The following is a 21,101-nucleotide window of genomic DNA, read 5'->3' on the forward strand; positions in this document are numbered from 1 at the left end:
CTCAATGAAAAAAATTCAAGTTTGGAAAATAAAGTTTGTTTATTCACTCTATTTCTTCATTATTATATTTTTATGAGTGAAATTGTAAGTGTTGGGATTGTTTATTATGAATGGAGTATATTTGGTTGATGTTAGAGTTGGTTATGTAGGAGATGTATGATCATTATTTATTTTGATCATGGGTTTTATTAGGATATGGCTCTTTTAAGCATAGCTTTTCTCTCACTTATTTCCAAATTTATCCTACCCTTTACCCTAGCCTTACGTTACAAGCTTTAAAGACCTTCCGACCTTTGTGCATAGAATTGTGTGAATGTGAAAGAGTTGTTTATCAATGCAAGTTATGATTTGGCATATTTCGAGTCGACTAGTAGGATTGAGCGTTCATTGTTTTATACACACGAGAGTGTAAGTTGGGAGGGCATTGTTCATATAAAGGGGTTGGATGGAGAGCGATTGAGTACATCTTTTACTCGCCACAAAAATGAGAGTTGAGTGCGTGAGCACTAGTCTTGAATTCTATATGCTCTTGTGGTTTTCTCTGTTTGACAATTGTTAGAGAAGATTAGTAATTAGAGGGATTTGATTGGTTGATTTTAAAACATGTTTATTTGATTTACCCTGGATCGTTTGTGCTTGATTTTTACTTTTTGGGGTGAAGCATATTTATTGATTCATTGATGAGATCTTTGCTTAGGGACAAGCAAAGGTTTGGCTTGGGGGAGTTTGATGTGTCTATTTTATATAGTATTTTACCCCCGTCCCTTGGTCATAATTAGTAGTGTTTTTGGCTCTTTAGAGCCACTTTTATTACTAATTGGTGTTTTCTAGTGTTTTCGTAGATTTGGTTGACTTTTGCAGGGATTTATGCTTTTGGAGTATTTTCCCGAGATATTTTGGAACAATCACGAGCATTGGAGAAACACGACCAGATTTTATAGCCCAGGGCCGGTTAGAGCCATCAAACCGGTGATTAAGGGCTCGGTATATGTGATACCGGGGCATTTGGACCGAGTATTCAAGACCCAAAGAGGAAACCCAGATTGGCCCGAAGAATTGGAGCCCAATCGTAGTCCAAATAGTGGCCCAAGAGAGCCGCCCGGCCAAAAAGGCTGGCGCCCGGAGGCGCGCCCGGCCGGGCGGGAGAAGCAAAGGTCGGCGCCCGGCCAAAAAGGTTGGCACCCGGCCGGGCGGGAGAAGCTAAGGCTAGCGCCCGGTGACGCGCCCGGCTCGGCGCGAGATTAGTATTAGGGATAAAAAGGCGCTCCCGATCGGGCGGTGCCTCGCCCGATCGGGCACGTGTATTTATTAGTTGACGATTAGCGTCGTTTTAGTTTGTTTTAGTTTAGGATTTGTACGGAGTATTAATACTCCTCCGTAATACGATTTTAGGATCTCTATCTCTTTCCTTCTCTTTTTCTTTTACTCTTTCCTTACTCTCTTAATTATTCTCTTAGATTTCTTTCTCCTAAACCTTTGCTCTTAATTTACTCTTAATTCCAGATTATTTTGGTAACGATTTCTCTTCCCTTAATCTTAGTTGTTTATTTTATCTCATTCATCATGATTTACTTTATTGCTTTGATTAGTTTAGATTCAATTATGTGTGAGTAGTTTTATTTCTAGGGTTTATGGGGATCCATAAATAATATGAAGGGGTAATTTATTGTTGTTGATTGTCAATGCTAGATTAATTTCCTATTGATTGATTTAATGCTCTGTGACTAGATTAGGCCTGATATTTTATGCATGAGTTTGACAATATTGATTTGAGATTCGACAGATGATGATTAGGGGATTTTTATCCACCAATCACCGTCTGACAAGTGGACCAACCAGGTTCCGCCACGTGTCCTTCACGAAGGCCAATAGGAGCCTGCCACGTGTCAGTCACAGATACGTCCTCTACGGACCAATCGAGGCACGCCACGTGTCCACCCATGCCAAATGGGAAAACCGGCCATCAAGGCCCAATCCAGTCTAGAGGCCCGGTCAGCCCTAGGTTTACCTTAAACCTAGAGAGTGGCACGCTTCTCAAGGCTATAAATACTTAATTAATCCTCATTAATTAAGAAGAAAAGAAATCAAGCAGAGAAGAACAGAAATATTACGGAACACCAACAACCGGCTAATCTCGCTAACGACGCAGATTACCAACACTAAGCACTCTCACCTAGAGAGATCTTATTACTTTAACTTCCGTATTAATTACTCCTTAATCAGGTACTAACTTGACCGTTGGAGGCGGAGCTCTCAGGAGTCTCCGTTATTTTGCAGGTACAGGCGTCCGGTTCCAGTCTCGGAATTGTAACTCTCCCGCAGGACATCAGAAAACCCCGAAACATTTGGCGCCGTCTGTGGGGAGAGTACTTCAGAGATGGCATCCAAGTCTGTACCGACTCCTGAAGAGAGGCGTCCCCTAGACGATCCTCAAGTTCAGTCGGACCATGATACCGAAAGTGAATTTGAAGTTGAAACTCATACAGCTCCAGACGGGACCCTAAGGGCCCGACGTACCCGTCATACCGAAAGGAGGGAACGGGAGCATCTTCAAACAGGAAGCGAGCCAGCAGGCGCACCGCCTGATCGGCAACAGCCGACTGATGGGTCTGCTCCCATCACAAGGAACGAACTCATGACCTTCATGAGGGACTTCAAGGGAGAGATTCAAGAGTTGATCAACAAAAAACCGCCTGCTTCAGTCAAAGAGCAGTCGGCCAAGAAACCTTCCACTTCACTGAAGAGGAAGCCAGTTCAAGGGCGAGAGGCGACTCCTCATCCTAAATCTAAGAAGCGAGAGCCACCTGCTCTTGATTTCACAAAACTCCGTTATCCTACGGGAAATAGGAAACCGGTTCGTCATATTCAGGCGGATGGGTCAAAGCAAACGTTCACAGATGCTCGGCTCCTGCTAGAGCAGAAGAAGAGTGACCGATTATCAGAGTCGGCTTCTACTTCAAATTTTCAAGACAGTTTGCGAAATGCCTCGATGAGGCATACTCAGTCGTACCATGAGAGTCAATCAGGCGGCACCTCCCGTCAGTCCGGCTTTCATAGTGCCCAGGCGGTACCAAACTTACCATTTGTGCCGCAACAACAGTATTTTATGCAGCCACCTCCATTTGGTGGACCTGCAGCAAAAAACGTCCAACCTATGGACTGGCAGCTACGGCTGCTTAGACTTGGTGAACAGCCATCGACTTTCTCCAAGGAAATTACTAAAGCCGCTCAGCCGGCCAAGGTAAAAAATGTTCTAGTAGGCGCCTATGACGGCACTACTAACCCAGAAGACCACCTGATGGCATTCACCAACCTGATGTACCTTCAAGGGTTGGATGATCCCACTTGGTGCAAGTGTTTCCCAGCGACTCTCAAGGGAATTGCACAGCAATGGTTCGGCAACCTGCCGACTGGTTGTGTAAACAGCTTCAGGACGCTTGCTTACTTATTTGCCTCCAACTTCGCTATGAACATCCCTGCGAAGAAAACGACCCTTGATTTGGGAACAATTCAGCAGGGCGAGAAGGAGGGGCTTCGTTCTTACATCAGGCGGTTCAATCTGATGAGAATACAGATTCAAGGGTTACCGGATGAGGTAGCTTATACTGACTTTTTTAGAGGTCTCAAAGACGGGTCTACCTTCAAATTTGATTTAGTTCGAAAAAGGGTGGCGACTCTTCAAGAGGCCTTGATTGAAGCAGAAGCCTATATACAGGCAACAGATCTGTGTACAATAAAACAGTCGGACGGGAAAAGGTTCGACAAAAGAGAGGGACGACAGAAACAGTCGTCCAACAAAGATGAGAAAAGAAAAGAGGTCTGGGCGGCTGATTCCTCTAAACAGCCGGCCCAGAAAAAGAAAAAAGAATTCAAACCATACTCCCCAAAGTATGTGTTTAACAAGGATAACCAGTTTATCCTAAAAGAAATAAAGGGACGGTTCTCAATTGAGAAGCCGCTCCCCATGAAGGGTTCTGCAAACAACCGGAACCAAGATAAAATCTGTGCTTATCATGATGACGTTGGTCATCACACCAATGACTGCATCAGTCTCATGCGGTACCTAGACCGCTTGGCTGAGCAAGGTGATCTTGACACTTATGTCAAGAAACCTACGGGGAACACTTCCTCAAAAAAGCAGTCGTCCAAAAAGAATCAACAGGCTGACAGTTCTGATACAGATGATGCAGTCGTCTACACCATTGCAGGCGGCTTCTCAGGAGGCGGCCCCACTATTAGGGGCAACAAAGATAATATAAGGCGGTTAGATGTAAATTCCGTTCACCAAGAACGGTCGTCCAAATATACATTTCCTGAGATTGTCATCACTGAAGAGGATCTAGGAGGGGTAAGGGGGCCGCATGACGACCCTCTCGTTATTGAATGTAAAGTGGCCAACCAGAGAGTTGGCCGAATTCTCATAGATACCGGGAGCTCCTCAGATCTCATCAGCAGCAAATGTCTGTCAAAACTGAAATATCAGACGGACTGCATACATCCGGCCTCCCACCCTTTAATAGGGTTTGGAGGAGGAGTCGTCCACCCACTGGGACGAGTAGATTTACCCATTCGCCTGGGCGAAAAAGGGGAAGGACGACACATGGTAGTCTGGTTCCTAGTAGTAGAGGAACTCTCGGCCTACAACATGATTCTGGGTCGACCAACCCTGAATAATTCCAAGGCTGTTATAATCCCGTCTCTTATGCTGCTTAAGTTTGAGAGGGATAATGGAACAGTCGGCTCCCTAAGGGGAGATCAGAGGATGGCCCGAGAGTGCTATCTCTCGGATGTCAAGCTCACTGTTATGGCCACTGGGTCAAGTGGAGAAAAAACAGACCTTGACAATGTCAAGGAGAGTGCGCCTGTTCAAGAAACAGGCGACAAAAAGAGAAAGGCGTCCCAGACAGAGTCCGCAAGAAAAGCAAGAAAATAGCAATCATTGGCAGAGGAGCGGCCGGATGAGTTCCGCCCTCAGCCGGCTGGTGAGCATGCGGACCTGATATTAGACGACTCACGTCCTGACCGAACAGTCAAAGTTGGGACGACTGCTCTGAGAAACCTTGGTGACGACTTTCACAACCTGTTGAAAGAATACAAGGACATCTTTGCATTTGAAGTCCATGAAATGCCAAGCATTAGTCCTGATCTGGCAGTACATAAACTCGCTGTGGATCCGAAAAAGAAGCCGGTACGGCAAAAGAAGCGGAACCATGGTGAAGAAAGAGGTCAGGCGGCAGCCGCCGAAGTCAAAAAATTACTTGATGCAGGGTTCATTCGACAATGTTACTTCCCAGATTGGGTTGCAAATGTGGTGCTTGTTAAAAAGCCGAATGGCACCTGGCGAATGTGTGTAGACTACACAGACTTGAACAAGGCGTGCCCCAAAGACAGTTACCCTCTGCCTAAAATTGATAACCTGGTCGACTCAACAGCCGGCCATGCCTTGATGAGTTTTATGGACGCCTATTCTGGTTTCCATCAAATTCCTTTATAAAAGATCGAGAGAAGACGGCCTTCGTCACTGATCAGGGATTATACTGTTACACGGTCATGCCGTTTGGTCTTAAGAATGCCCCGGCTACCTTCCAACGAACGATAAACACAGTGTTCTTTGATCAGATTGGGAGAAACGTCGAGGCATATATTGATGATATGATTGTCAAGACTAAACTTCAGAAAGATCATCTGGCGGACCTCCGAGAAACTTTCGCCACACTCAGGCGGCACCATGTCATGCTCAATCCCAAGAAATGTGTATTTGGAGTTGAGTCTGGGAAATTTCTCGGATTCCTTATCAATCAGAGAGGAATAGAGGCGAACCCTGAGAAGGTACAGGCGGTCATTGACATGCAGTCGCCTCGTACCGTCCGAGAGGTTCAGAAGTTAACAGGTTGTCTGGCGGCCTTGGGGAGATTTCTAAGCCGATCAGGCGACAAATGCCTATACTTTTTCCAGGCAATTAAGAAAAAGGCAAGGTTCGAATGGGGGCCGGATGCTGAGGCCGCCTTCCAGAAATTAAAGGTTCACTTGCATTCCTTGCCGAGGCTGGTCAGCCCTTTGCCCAAAGAAGATCTCTACATGTACCTGGCTGTTTCTGATCATGCGTTAAGCGCTGTGCTCCTTGCTGAAAGGGACGGCTGTCAGCTCCCGGTCTACTTTGTCAGTCACGTACTGAAAAATGCCGAGTTGAGGTATCCCCTAGTGGAGAAATTTGGTCTTGCACTCTTCATGGCTGTTAAAAAATTGAAGCCCTACTTTTTGGCACATGCAGTCGTCGTGTATACAGACCAACCTATCAAGCGGCCACTGACCAGCATGGAGTCGTCAGGACGAATGATCAAATGGGCCATAGAAATACAGAGCCTCGAAGTTACTTTCGAGCCTAGAAAAGCAGTGAAGGGGCAAGCCTTTGCTGACTTTATTGTAGAGATGACTCGTCCTCCTGACTCTCAAGTTCCAGACCAAGTCTGGAAGGTATATGTGGACGGAAGCTCTACTTCAAATGGTTGTGGAGCAGGCGTCGTATGTCAATCTCCAGAGGGCGACAGGTTCGAGTATGCTCTACGCTTCAGTTTTCAGGCTTCAAACAATGAGGCAGAATATGAAGCTTTACTAGCCGGGATCCGCATGTGCAAGGCGGCAGGGGCAAGAAAAATAGACGCCTGTTCTGATTCACAATTGATAGTGAGTCAGTACAATGGCGAATACGAAGCAACCCATCCGGCCATGATCAAGTATTTACAGGCGGTCCGACAAGCAGTCGACTCCCTTGAGGATTTCCATCTGATCCAAGTGCCGAGATCAGAAAACAACCAGGCAGATGCGCTGTCAAAATTAGCATCATCCGCCTCCTCCGATACTCCTCGAACTGTTTTTTGGGAAGTAATGGAGAAGAGAAGCATCGCGGAAAACCCTATTGGAATCCTAGACAGAAGCTCAACCTGGATGGATTCAATCAGGGCATATCTGACAAACGGTACACTGCCGGATGATCCTCAACAGGCGGCAACACTGAAAAAACGAGCCTCCTGTTTTGAAATGATACAGGGAGAACTTCACAAGAGGGGGTACCTTCAACCCTTCTTAAAGTGTGTTACTCCTGAAAAGGGACGAGAGATACTAGATGATCTTCACTCTGGTTTCTATGCTTCTCATGTAGGTGGTAGGATGCTTGCTCAAAGGACAAGGCGGCAGGGCTACTTTTGGCCTACTTTGGAAGCAGATGCAATGGAGATGGTGAAAAAATGTGACAAGTGCCAAAGGTTTGGCAAATTAATTCACCGTCCGGCTACTGACCTCACTACCATTCACAGCCCACTACCGTTTGCTAAGTGGGGCATGGACATTCTGGGTCCATATACGCCTGCTACAGGCGGCAGAAGGTATATACTTGTTGTCGTTGACTACTTCACTAAATGGGTAGAGGCGGAGGCTGTAAAGGGAATCAAGACAAAAGATGTAATTTCATTCATTTGGAAAAACATCATCACTCGGTTCGGGGTTCCCATGTCTATGGTTTTTGATAATGGTCCCCAATTTGAGACGCCTGTTCTCAAAAGCTGGTTGGGAGACCAAGGAATTGCACACTACTTTGCATCTGTCGGCCGTCCACAAGCAAACGGCCAGGTAGAAGCCTTTAATAAAATCATCTCAGACGGTCTCAAGAAAAAGATTGAACGAGCAGGCGGCCTATGGGCGGATGAACTACCACATGTTCTCTGGGCCATTAGGACGACTGAAAAAGGGGCGACTGGAGAAACTCCATTCCTCCTAACTTATGGTGCAGAAGCTGTTCTTCCAATAGAACACTACGAGCCGACTCTTCGAGTAATGCTGTATAACGAAGAGGCAAACTGGGAAGCCATGCGCCTGGCATTAGACTCACTTCCTGAAAAGAGGGGCAATGCTGTTTTGCGCCATGAGATCTATCGCCTGAGAATGACTAGATCATACAACAAAAAAGTACACAGGCGTCCACTCAAAGTAGGGGACTTTGTACTTAGAAAAATGGAAGCAGTTGGTAGGGCTAATGAGTCTGGCAAACTAACTCCCAACTGGGAAGGACCCTACCGAATCTATGAGGAAGTCAGGGACGGTACCTACCGTCTGGAAACACCAGACGGACAACCGTTGCCTCGAACCTGGAATGTAGATAACCTTAAAAAATATTTCTTCTGAGAGATGTAAAGTAAAGAGCTACTTAATAAAGTTTGCACTTACTATTTAATGTTGTATTACGAGGGGCATGCCGTCTGTACCTTTACAGTCGGCTACTCTCCATTGAGTTTTTCACTCTATTTTCTGAGGGGCATGCCGTCTGTTCCTTTACAGTCGGCTACTCTCAATTGAGTATTTTACTCAAAATACTTAGCTAAAAAGATTAGGGCCTGGCCGACCCTGTGCCTAACAGGCGGCTACCCTTTTTTTACTTAGCACCTACGTTCACCAAGAACTTACCACGGCCACCGGCCGAATGATCAGACCAGGCGCCAAGCCAACTGATCAAATCTACAAAACTAATACGACCTGTCCCAACATCATAGCAGGCGTCCGACGGCATCCCTCCGGATGAAATTCGTCGCAGAGAGCAGCTCCCTTTTGGGTGGAACATTGTTCTATAAACTAATTACACGGCACCTATACGACTGTCCCCAAGGGCAACCACGTAGCCGTTTTTGAGACAAGGATAACTCTATCACTAACCAAACCAGTGGTAGCAGTTGACATCTGAGTCAGATGACCGCCTGTATTACTTGGGATAAATGCAGGGGGTACCTATTGAGTTAATAGCCAACAAACATTGGCGAATCAAGGGGTCTAGCCGGCCTACGCCGCCTGGCACCTCTACTTCTCAAACAAAAGTGACGGCGACTGAGTACAACGTTAACTCATAGTCACTCCTTCAAATTTGGTATAAAACCTAAAAAGTTTGAGTCGTCCGCCTGTTTCAAACAAACAAGGGCACTCAAACCCCTATTCCTACTAGGTAACCTATTGAGTTAATAGCCAACAAACATTGGCGAATCAAGGGGTCTAGCCGGCCTACGCCGCCTGGTACCTCTACTACTCAATCTAGATTGTGACGAAGACTAAGTAACTCCTAGGTTAATAGTCACTCAAACTTAGTATGGAGCCTAAAAGGTATGAGTCGTCCACCTGTTTTTAATAAACAAGGGCTCTCAACCAATACTCTTGCTAGGTTAACAAATTACGAGTTAAAAGCCAACAGTGGCAATAAAGGGGAAACAACCGGCACCCGCCGCTTGTTATCCTACTTAATTCCTTGGCAACTAGGTAATACTATTTACTTGGTCAGACCAATTGAATAAATAGTTCGAATACCGATTGAATAAATGGCCGACTGATCATCTACCCTGGAAACAAACCACCAGTCGTCCAGGGGCATAGGCGGCATACTTACTATTTGTACCTGTCTTAACGTTCGGCCATACACAACAGTCGGTCTAGTGAACAAAGGGATATTATATATGGAATACTTAGACAAATTTGAACCAAAACAAAAATTTGATTAAAAATAAGCCGGTCATTAAAGACCAGCAGAATATTCAAAACCCCGGCCCCCTGGCCGGGTAATTACAAAGCAAACGGCACGCAGGCCGTGAAAAAAATACTTAAAGCTTAAGAAGGGGGCAGTTCAGTATCAGCAGCTGCCGCCTGGTCATCACTCTTCTTGCTGGACTCGGCTTTAGCTGCACCCTCTTTTGATGCCTTACCCCCAAGTGGCACAAGCGCCACAACCGGCTCTTCCTCCTCCAACGCACCTTCCAACGCCTCTTCTTCAGCAGCCGCCAGGATCTGTTGATTATATGTTTCCGAACACTGGCGGTACGTTCTTTCCCATGAGGCAAAGTCGGCACTGGGGAACAGTCGTTCCCAGGTCATGCGCTGGATTTGAGCGGAGTCTTCCACCATCTCCCGGACGAGCTCTTTCTTCTCTTGCTCGGCCTTTTCCGAGAGCTCTTGGGTAAGACTCTTCTCTTGGCTTACCAGGCGTTCTTTTACGTTGGCCAAAGACTTCTCCATGGCTTCGTAAGAGTGCATTTTTTGGCGAAGAGTTTTCAGCTCGGCCTTAAGGTTTGTGACGGTCGCCTCCAGCTCGTCAACCTTCTTTTGGGCCACCTCTAACTGAGCCCGAACAGCGGCGGTAGCCTGCGCCTGATAATAAAGAAGATCAATGGTCAGTACTTCATTTTGGGCAATTTGAAACATTGCCTTATCACAGCTGGAGGCGGCCATAGCTTTTGCGGCCTTTACCTCTTTGTTTTTCCGATCAATCGGCTTGCGAAGGCTGTTGACTCGGAGCAGGGCCTAAGTACAAAGAAAAACAGGCGTCAGCTTCGAAACAAAAAAGATAACAGGCGTCCTGGAACTCAAAAACTCAAAAATATGCTAAGTATACCTCAGCAAGGACCCCTGAAATCCCATCAAGGTCAAGGGTGCCGGCACCCCTGACCGCCTCCCTTTCAGATGGAGGAACTACTTTAACCATGGACTTGGCTACCTCAACCAAGTCAAGCCCCTGAGGGCCGGCTGCATTAAGCGAAAAGAAAAAAAAAAAAAAAACAAGTTAGACCTAGTCAAGAAGGAAGCAAGTGTGAAAGTTTTTACAAGTGATTGTCCATACTTCTAGGCGGCCCCACCGGGGTTTTAGAAGACGTGGCCGGCTGCTTCTCAGCCGCCACTGTTTTCCTGGAAGATCCAGGAGAGCTTGCAACAGTCGTCCTCCGGGCCTTGGGGTCCGGCTGTTGCGAGGAAGAAGCCCTTGGAGTGCCAGACTGAAAACAAAAAGAGTTAGTATATGCATAAGACAACTAACAGAGGAAGAGTTTTCGAAGCTTACCAAGGGTGCCCCCTTGTTGGGGGAGTCGGCATAAGACTGTTACATGAGCGAGGCCCGCAACATGGCCGCCGCAGTCTTGGATGCTGTTATTTTACTCATGGCGTCAGCTGCAAGAAATAAACAGCAAAGTTAGTAAAAATCCTAAGTAAACAAGGCGTGAAAAAACAGAGTATTTGTCAGGCCGGCTACCTCTAGAGCACCGACTGCTGAGGCCACAGGCGGCCAAAAAGTACTCGTCATAGAGCCACTTGAAGCTCGGGACGCAGTTTAGGGGTACTTGCTCTCGTACCCCTGACGTAGGGTTCACCCTAGTCTCTACTTGGAAGAGTCCTTTGTCTAGGATCTCTCTTTTAGCCTTTGGGGGAACAGGCGGCATGCTTCGGCCGCCTGCGAGAAGAGGCGGATCCCTATTCCACTTGTTAAAACGTTGGTTCAGCTCCGTGTCTGAACCCTCAATGATAAGGAAGGTGTTCCGCCAATCCTTCCATTTGTTCGCCTTACCTCTCGTCATGAGGTAACCCCTATGGCTTGTTAATTGTTACCAGCCGGTACCTCCCGACTTAGGGGTCCGGCTGAGATAGTTCATGTGGGCGAAAGCCTCAAAGCTTGGCTCCACCCCGTACATTTCGCACCCGGCCACATAGCCGAGTACGTTTACCCAAGAGTTGGGGGCTAACTGCCATAACCCCAGATCATACCCATCTAAAATCCGCTGAACAGCCGGATGTAATGGGAAGCGCAGTCCAGCTTTGATGGCCGCCACATAGCAGCCAAAGCAGCCGTCACCATAGCTGGTACCAGCCGGCCAGACGACAGTGTCTTCTGGATCTGGCACGAACAGTAAAAATTCCGGGCCCATTCTGTGGTTAGCAATAAAGCTCGCCACGTTGTCTTGCATGGTTGCGATCCGGCCCCGGGGTACCATGCAGTAGTAGGGGGCGTTCTCCTCTCTGTAAGAGGCGGACGGCTCCGCCCAATTGTCCCCCTTCTCAACTGCATGAGAAAGTCTCGCCTCTTGTAGGCGGCTATGTCTTTCTTTTGAGCCTGGAGAACTGTGGCCAGAAGAGCTGGACTCGGACTCGTCCTCTGATGAGTCCGAGGAGGACGACTCCTTCCCTCTCCCAGAGGGGCCCGCCTCCTCTCCCTTAGAAGGGGCAGGAGGAAAATTAGACATGTCAACGGTAAGATGGGAAGGGACCACCTTGGCCCCTCTCTCAGAACTGTCGGCTTGGCAGTCGCCTTGTTTCAATTCTACATCAGGCGCCTGGTCAGATGTTTCACTAAGGAGCACCCTTTGGGAGGAGCCGTCTGAGTTTGATATCATAGCAGTCTGTTTCGTTCTGGCCATCACGTTCTGCATAGACACAGATACAGTCGGACTTTGTATAAAGGGCAAAGATGGGTCCAGAAAAGGGCAGGCGGCACTCCTAGTCCTAGATTCAGCCGTCCCCGGTGACCGGCTGATCACTAACTTAGGTCGTGTCGTGTGCTTCCGTGGTGCCATTTCAAAAAATAAAAAGAAAATTAAGAGTAAGAGAACTGAGTTACCTGAACGGGTGACGGTTGATGAAGTTCTGGAAGTCCGGTGCAATCGGCTTGTCAGAACAGGCGGTAAGCAGAAAAGGTCCGAAATGTCAGAGCAAGTTCAGGGGTCCGAATGTTCTCGCAAAATTCTCAAATGTGAAAATGACCGAAGTCAGCACTTCCTTTTATAAGCAAAGTGAGAAGGCGAAGGGTCGCTTCCAAATTCAAAATTTGGGCGGGAAAATCTCTCGGCCGTTTGCAGGGTGACACCTGTAGCAGGCCGTCGCCTGTCACCGTGCGACACCTGTCACAGGCGACACGTGACCAGTCACGTGCCACCTGTGAGGGGCAAATGATTAGGGGATTTTTATCCACCAATCACCGTCTGACAAGTGGACCAACCAGGTTCCGCCACGTGTCCTTCACGAAGGCCAATAGGAGCCTGCCACGTGTCAGTCACAGATACGTCCTCTACGGACCAATCGAGGCACGCCACGTGTCCACCCATGCCAAATGGGAAAACCGGCCATCAAGGCCCAGTCCAGTCTAGAGGCCCGGTCAGCCCTAGGTTTACCTTAAACCTAGAGAGTGGCACGCTTCTCAAGGCTATAAATACTTAATTAATCCTCATTAATTAAGAAGAAAAGAAATCAAGCAGAGAAGAACAGAAATATTACGGAACACCAACAACCGGCTAATCTCGCTAACGACGCAGATTACCAACACTAAGCACTCTCACCTAGAGAGATCTTATTACTTTAACTTCCGTATTAATTACTCCTTAATCAGGTACTAACTTGACCGTTGGAGGCGGAGCTCTCAGGAGTCTCCGTTATTTTGCAGGTACAGGCGTCCGGTTCCAGTCTCGGAATTGTAACTCTCCCGCAGGACATCAGAAAACCCCGAAACAGATGAGAATTAATGTTTAGGTCTAGTTTCAATAGGCAGGTTAATTTATAAATGGTTAAGTCGAGATTTGAGAGATGAGATTTAATACCGGTAAATTGATTCTGTGATTGTAATACGTAGAGAAAGCCCTTTACAATCTGGTTAATTGATGCATTGATGATTGACTATTATTGATTATTGGTATTGCATGATAATTTCTTATTGAATTGTTTTAACGCTTTACAATTGCGGCTTGTAAAAGTATAGCAATATTGAATTAATGAATCGAGCAGATTTTAATTTGATATTAAAGGTTATTTTCAATAGGAACTTAGATCTAGTAAATTGCGAGAGTCTGTTAGATCTATGTTGGTTAATAAATTGCGAGAGCCTGTTAATCATGTTATTTATGCAATGTTAATGATTGATTATTATGTTTTACCCTGAAGTATTATTTATTGGTGAACCTATGCCCTAGATCCTTTTATATATTGTTTTCTCCCTATTCTCAATCTTAGTAGTTTAGTTTCTTATTCAAATATAAATATTGGTTACTTCATAATCTAGATTATTTTAGTTAATTAGGAATAGAAAGATCCGTTTCTCTGTGGATTCGACCCTACTTCCCTATCTACATTAGTTAGAGGATTTAGGTATTACTTTTGATTTGGGGATACGACTTTACCCTGTCAATGGGGTCTTTGGTTATTTAGGAATAACAGGGTTTTCAATCCCGACACACCTGTCACAATACCAATTGGCCTGCAACTAGTGGATATCCTACATTCCCATACTATCTATATGGACGATGACACATATAGGGAGCTTTCCCCCACTTCTACTAATCTCCTTGGATTGCCCCCGCCTGGGTTTCATGTAGTCCACTGAGGGGAAAACCACACAAACTCGTCTTTAGTTAAGATTCAGGTTGATGGTTCATGGTTCAAAGACACACAGTAAGCAGGAATGGGATGGTGTCTCGACAATTCAGATCTTCTGGATGAAAGGATTGTTGGTGGGAGTAATTTTGGGTTGTGCTCCTCTTCTCTTCACTCGGAAGCCTTAGCCTGTTGCTATGCCTTGCAATGGGCTTCAAATGCAATGCAGGCATTCAATCGTTGCTTTTGTTTACAGATTCTTATAATCTGGTCACTCTTTTGCGCGACGATGGTCGAGGAGACATCCGGTATTTATGGCTCATGCAACAGATTCAGCAGTTAGGTTCAACTTTCCAACACTGTAGTGTTTACAAAGCAGATAGGGAACGTGTTCACAAGGCGCACCAAATTGCAGGAGAGGCTGCCACCAATTTCATTCGCTTTAGCAGCAATTTGTTTTAGTTTTATGTCCTTTTATCTTTTGTCAAAAAAAAAAAACATTAAATTGCAACAAGTATTTGTATGGTTTACACCACCATAAAAGGCAACGCCAAAGAAAAATAAATTTTAGGAAATTTTGTCAAAAACTACCAATTCAAGCATGTGTTTTGAAAACAACTACCTATTTTTTTTTAATTAAAAAACTACCTTAAAGTTGTGAAAAGTTAAACTAACATTACCACTCTAACAATTTTGTCTAGAATCTCTAGCATTTGGGTAACACTTGTTATCATTTTTTTACCTTTATAAAGGGTAATATAGTCAATTTAAAGTGGAACCTACATGTCTTTTTAGCTTTTCTTCATCCTTTAGAGTATTCAACAGAGACACAACCGAACTTCCACTTTATTTCTCTTACCCTGAATCAAGGAGGAACGACTTCACATATTTTATTTTCGGATGCAATGTGGGATAAATAAAAAAATCAAGCATGTGTTAAGATGGTGTTTGTTTAAGAGTAAATTACTGGCCAATGAAGGTAAATGTGGTTACGATAACATTTCGGTGGTTCTAACCATTCATTAAGAAGCTTTCACTTGTTTAAATCGGGTTTTTGGGACCTATGCTCAATGGAAATGTACATTGATTCCTTTAATTTGGTCAGTCTATTACAAGAGGGGATTTTACAAGACATTCAACTCATATGGACAATTCAGGCAATTCATGATTATAGTTGTACTCTTCGCAAGGTTGATAGAAATTTGGTGGCGGATGCTCATAATAGGGCTCAACTAACAATCCGACTTGCGGTCACTTTTGAGGATGTTTTGTAGTGTAAGTTAATATATTTCTCTATTTTTTTTAATGTAAAAAATAAAAAATAAAAATCAATAAAATAAGGTTAAGTGAATAATCGTTAAACTAGTATTTGAATGTTTAAAAAAAAAAAAAAACACACACACTAGTATTTGAATTTAAACCAAGAGATAATCAATGGTTTTGATCCAAAATGCTTTAGAAATAACCCCCGGCCAGATTAGTCCCTTTAGATGGGGTTGAACAAGTTTTTTTAGACTCTTTTCCGCAAGAGATTTTATCTCTTGTTGACTTGGATGTAACTTGATTTCTCTTAATATATTCCCCATCTTGTCTTCAAAAAAAAAAAAAAAAAAAAAAACCCCACTTGATACTTTTAACATTAAACTAGCTTTTTAGACTAATGCACGGGTTGTTACTTGGGTTTATTATTTCATATATTGGTATGCTTTTATACAAAGTAATTGTTTCATTTTAAAACTTAAAAGAAAAAAAGGGTGAGGGTAGAATTGTGAAAGAACATGAAGGAATTTTGTTAAATATATATACATGAAGAATGTGGGATATGAAATGACATACTCGGTATTAGTTTAAATTATATTTAAAGTCTAGGGGATGAAAAGACAATTTTTATAATAATTCATATATTTATGTAATGTGTATTAATTAATTGAATATTATTTTATTATGGTAGAAATGAAACACTTCATTTTCTTACTTGAATTTGCAAGTTGTAGAATGCATAAAAACATAAACATATACTACGTATATTAAGGTAGGTGACATGTGACATATGGGGTGATTACATTAGTGACTTGTGAATTGTGATGCATGTGTCATGTGAAAAATTTGTGATTTGTGTTTTAGATACTAAAGTGTAGATATAGATTATATGGCCGAGAATACAGCATTTCTCTTCCCCTGTATTTTTCGCAATCTGCTTTTTTGGCACCAAAAATATCCTGACACTTTCAGACTCACTCAGCTCAGCATCTCCGTCTCCGACCTTTTTCTCTCTTCACCCACTCTTTCTCATCGCCGTAGCTCAGTCTGCTGACAGAGAGGATGTCAATTATCACTACTTCACCTCGATACACTTTCAACGTACCAAAGTTAAAAGATCATTTCAGAAATAACCCAGAAAAATTCAGCCAATTTCAGGTGAACCCATTTCAATTTCACTTCTGTAGGTCACAATCCCACAAAATTTGTAGCAAAAATAATAATTTAGTGTACCCAATTACTGCTTCAAATAGTAGCACTACAATAGTAGAACAATCTCCTAAAAACCAGTTATTTAGAAGCAAAAATCCTAAGGATATTAATGTATTGATTGTAGGTTCAACTGGGTACATTGGTAAATTTGTTGTAAAAGAGTTGGTTAAGAGGGGTTTTAATGTGATTGCTGTTGCGAGAGAGAAAAGTGGGATTAGAGGAAGATATGGTAAAGAAGAGACTCTTAGTCAATTGAATGGTGCTAAGGTGTGCTTTTCTGATGTTACTAATTTGGATGATTTGGAGAGGAATTTGGTGAATTTCGGGGTTGATTCGATTGATGTTGTGGTTTCGTGCCTAGCGAGTCGAAATGGGGGGATTAAAGACTCTTGGTTGATTGATTATGAGGCTACTAAGAACAGTCTTCTTGCTGGAAGGAAATTTGGGGCTGTTCACTTTGTGTTGCTTTCTGCAATATGTGTGCAGAAACCCCTTTTACAATTTCAGCGCGCCAAGTTGAAATTCGAGGCGGAATTGATGCAGGAAGCTGAGAGAGATGAGGGGTTTAGCTATAGCATTGTGAGGCCTACCGCGTTTTTTAAGAGTTTGGGAGGGCAGGTTGAGCTTGTGAAAGATGGCAAACCTTATGTGATGTTTGGGGATGGGAAATTGTGTGCTTGTAAACCAATGAGTGAGCCTGATTTAGCTTCGTTTATTGTGGATTCTGTCTTAGATGAAAATAAGATTAATAAGGTTTTGCCAATTGGAGGGCCAGGGAAAGCACTTACGCCATTAGAGCAAGGAGAGATGTTGTTTAGACTTTTGGAAAAGGAGCCAAAATTTATCAAAGTTCCCATTGAGATCATGGATTTTGCTATTGGTGTTCTTGATTTCCTAGCTAAGGTTATCCCATCTTTGGAAGATGCTGCAGAGTTTGGGAAAATTGGGCGATATTATGCTGCTGAGAGTATGCTGGTTCTGGATCCTGAGACTGGAGAATACAGTGCTGATAAAACTCCAAGCTATGGAAGAGACACTTTGGAAGAGTTCTTCCAGAAGGTCCTTACAGAAGGTATGGCCGGCCAAGAGTTGGGTGAACAGACAATATTTTAGTTGTTTTTGGATCCTTCAACTTCAATGCTTTATTACATATAAATGTACATCCTGTTCTTACCATTTGTATAACTATATGCATTTGCAGTGATATAAACTTTTGACTGATTGACTATTTTGTATTGCACGACCTTGATGATACTTAGACCCTTTCATTTTTGCTTCTACAGTTAATTGAATTGAGTTGATACATTGACATATTTTACATTCACTTTCTGAATCCACCAACGAGATGTGTCCTAATTCTTGCTTCAGCATTACAAGTTATGGCTGAACAAGTCACTAATCTCCATAATCTTATAAAACTCATTATCATATCTATAACATGTAGTCAATTGGAAGTTAACTTATTTTGTCTTCATTTAGTGTCACTTGTATTCACTGACAAATTGATTTAACCAATCCGATTCAAGACAATGTGTCCAGATGTGCATTAATTGCACCTGATAGTTTGATACACAGAAGCTTACCTAGTTGCAGTACATTGGGAGCTTTGAAATAAGTGTTCAATATATGGAGCTGTATTCATAGTGGAATTTCAGGTGATTGAATTTTTTTGGCTTATACTGTAAGGACCTTCATTTTGGTTCTTTAATTTGCCCTTTTCATCTTTATTTTGTGCTCCTTTTACCACTCTTCCCCACCTGCCCCTCCTCCATTATCACCAGAATGCTAGGTACTCAACTGTTGACAGCATCTTTGGGCACTGCCACTAATTTCACTTGAAAGCTTCTGATGGATTGATTATCGGCTTCTGGTTCTGCATAGATCAAACCCTATGTTTGACAGTAGGTAAGATTCTTGACAACTTTTTTTGGCCTTTGTATGCTTTATAGTTCACAGCCATAGTTTGATTCCTGATGGTCTCTCCTATTTTATGCTTCCTTCATAGCCAAAATATTGATTTTGCAAAAGATTCTACTAATGAATGAGGAACACAAAAAATTGTGTAAATCTACATTGTCAATCTTTCTCTCAACTCATGTTGATTCTTATTCAACTTGAAAACTCATACAATATTCAGGGATTATTGAAATAGCATCGTCTAAAATTGTAGTATTGTATGAGCATTTCAGAACTAAAAATCTAGATACTAGAGCACGGTAGAAGCTACGTAACAAACTAAGACCTATGTCTTAACAAACTTGCTAAATTGCTAGGCAAGAAGTAAGTGAAAATGCCATTCATGTGAAGGAAATCTCTTAAAGGCTAAATTTAGTATTATTTTTCTGTCAGCTGCTGCTGTCATGTGGCCCAAATGCAACACGGTCAGGATTTTTATTAAATAAATAAATAAATTGGAAACTTTAAATTTACTGGACAAAGGTGAAAACCTAAGGAATCTTGATAATACTTCTGAAGTATATTTATAAACATCTATTGAAAGAATTCGAAATGAATCAAACGTGAAGGACATTTCAGTAACTTCTGGTCAGGCATTCTGTACAGCCAGATTACTTATTCAATACAGGAAGCATTAAGGTGCTGGGTGGTTTGATTTTTATTTAGGTGATCTGCACGATATATAATTAGCTGATACAGATGCTACGGCAGTTAGTCCGGGAAGTGCAACAAGCAACACCCAAGGCAGAAGCTAATGGTTACGTATTTTGCAGCAGGTGTAGTGTAATTTTGTTAACTTGTTTTGAGCTGCATGGACCTGAATTATTAGGAATGGGATATGATTCAAGACTCAAAGATTCTCTTCGAGGTCTGAGTATCCAAGTGAATGTTTCCCAAATTGATTGTTTAATTGTATTTTTGCATCATGCGTTAACTTGTTTCAATTTTGCTGGCTGTGCTAGATACTTTAGGTCTTTGAGTGCACTATGTACACATGTAAGCGGAAACTGGTAGACTTGTTACAATCCTCTGAAACCATTGAGATCAGTGGTCATGAAGGGACTCTACTAACTATTGATGATGTCGTTCAGGTGCACTATGATCGCTTTTAATCCTTTCAGGTTGCTTGCTATATTCCAAAGGTTTGTGGATTTTGATTCTGTTGTTAAAGTTGTACAGTGATTATGATTTGTCCTCATAAATTATAAGCTGCCTGTTCATTTAACATTTTGTATGCTTTTACTGTTCCTTAGTTGCGAGAGTTGGCTTTGGCTAATGTTGGTACTACAAGCGTGTTGATCTTGTAAAGAAATTGTCAGTTCTTTTGCTGATAATGCTCACAGACCTGCGGTTTTCTAAGGGTTTTTTTTTTTTTTTTAATATTTTTATTCTCAGTCTTTGTTATATTTTTGCTGATTGTTTACCTCTTTTGTTTCCCTCTATTCAGCTTAAACTCATTTCAAACAATGATCCATAGGACCATAGTCAGATCGGATTTCCTAATTAATACGAAGTATAAGGGAAAAGTTTCATTGGTAGCTTTATACTTTTGGCTTCTAATTGGTAGCCAATTTTTTTTTTTTTATCAATTATCAATGGTAGCCCTTTGTTTTTTACTTTTACATTTTTACTTTTACCTAAAGCGACATTAATGAAAGTAGTTTTAAAATTCTGTTATATATTAACTTAACTATAAATTAGCATTCACTTCCCCACCTCCCCCCCACCCCCCAAAAAAAAAAAAAAAAAGTTAGGCATTCACTTTCTTGCTCATCCCCCACCTCGATCTTTCCTCAAAAACTGTACCTTTCCATCATTAATTAACCTCATCCTCCAAAAACATCCAACCACCACTATCACCGGCTCAAAAGAACCTAAAGCCTGCACAAAGAAAACCACCAGCCCACAAATGTTCCAATCACTCTTTCTCCTCCCTCCAGTGCACTCTCCTCTCATCCACCACCAACTCCCACTGCAAACTCCTTCCCTCCCACCCAAATTCCAACCTCACTCTTGATTGGGGCTTATGGAATTTTCAATTTGATGGATAATTAAAGTTGGAATGCAGAATGGAGAAGAGAGAAGTGAAGAACCATGTTGATTAAGGGCCAACTTTGAATAGTGGTATTTGTGATGGAGAGAGTGATTTGTGGTGGTGGTGGGGAAGCTTGAAGTTAACCATGGTAGTTGGAGTTCATAAATTATAAGGTAGGCAAGAGAAGTTAGAAGCTTAAATTAAGCATTTGAGTTGAGATGGGACTGAGAACAAATTTAAAATTTTAACCTAGCTTTTATGGCAATAATCTGGCACAGTGGCATAGGCTGGTAGTTGAATAAATATTTTAATGTTTCTTCTTCTTATTATTTTTTTAACAAAAAAGTGGTTGCTCACAAAATTTCTCTTTAAAAGATTTTTATTTTTATATTTATTTATTTATGAACCACTCTAGTCTAATTTCCTTTCATTATGAAATTTTATTAAATAAAAAAAAAAAAAAAAAAAAAAAAAAAAAAAAAAAACC

The 21,101-nt window shown here is 42.7% G+C and overlaps 1 protein-coding gene across 1 annotated transcript; it reads left to right on the forward strand.

Moving 5' to 3' along the window:
* The first annotated feature begins 16,313 nt into the window (after window positions 1–16,313).
* LOC110735310 (divinyl chlorophyllide a 8-vinyl-reductase, chloroplastic-like) lies at window positions 16,314–17,872 on the forward strand. The gene has a single exon (XM_021915485.1). The coding sequence runs from the start codon at window positions 16,474–16,476 to the stop codon at window positions 17,734–17,736; it is 1,263 nt and encodes a 420-aa protein (XP_021771177.1). The 5' UTR covers window positions 16,314–16,473; the 3' UTR covers window positions 17,737–17,872.
* The last annotated feature ends 3,229 nt before the right edge of the window (window positions 17,873–21,101 follow it).

This window comes from Chenopodium quinoa, unplaced genomic scaffold, assembly GCF_001683475.1.
Source record: "Chenopodium quinoa cultivar QQ74 unplaced genomic scaffold, ASM168347v1, whole genome shotgun sequence".
NCBI lineage: Eukaryota > Viridiplantae > Streptophyta > Magnoliopsida > Caryophyllales > Amaranthaceae > Chenopodium > Chenopodium quinoa.

Excerpts from the sequence above, each read along its gene's own strand:
- LOC110735310 (XM_021915485.1), top strand. The coding sequence starts at position 16,474 with ATGTCAATTATCACTACTTCACCTCGATACACTTTCAACGTACCAAAG.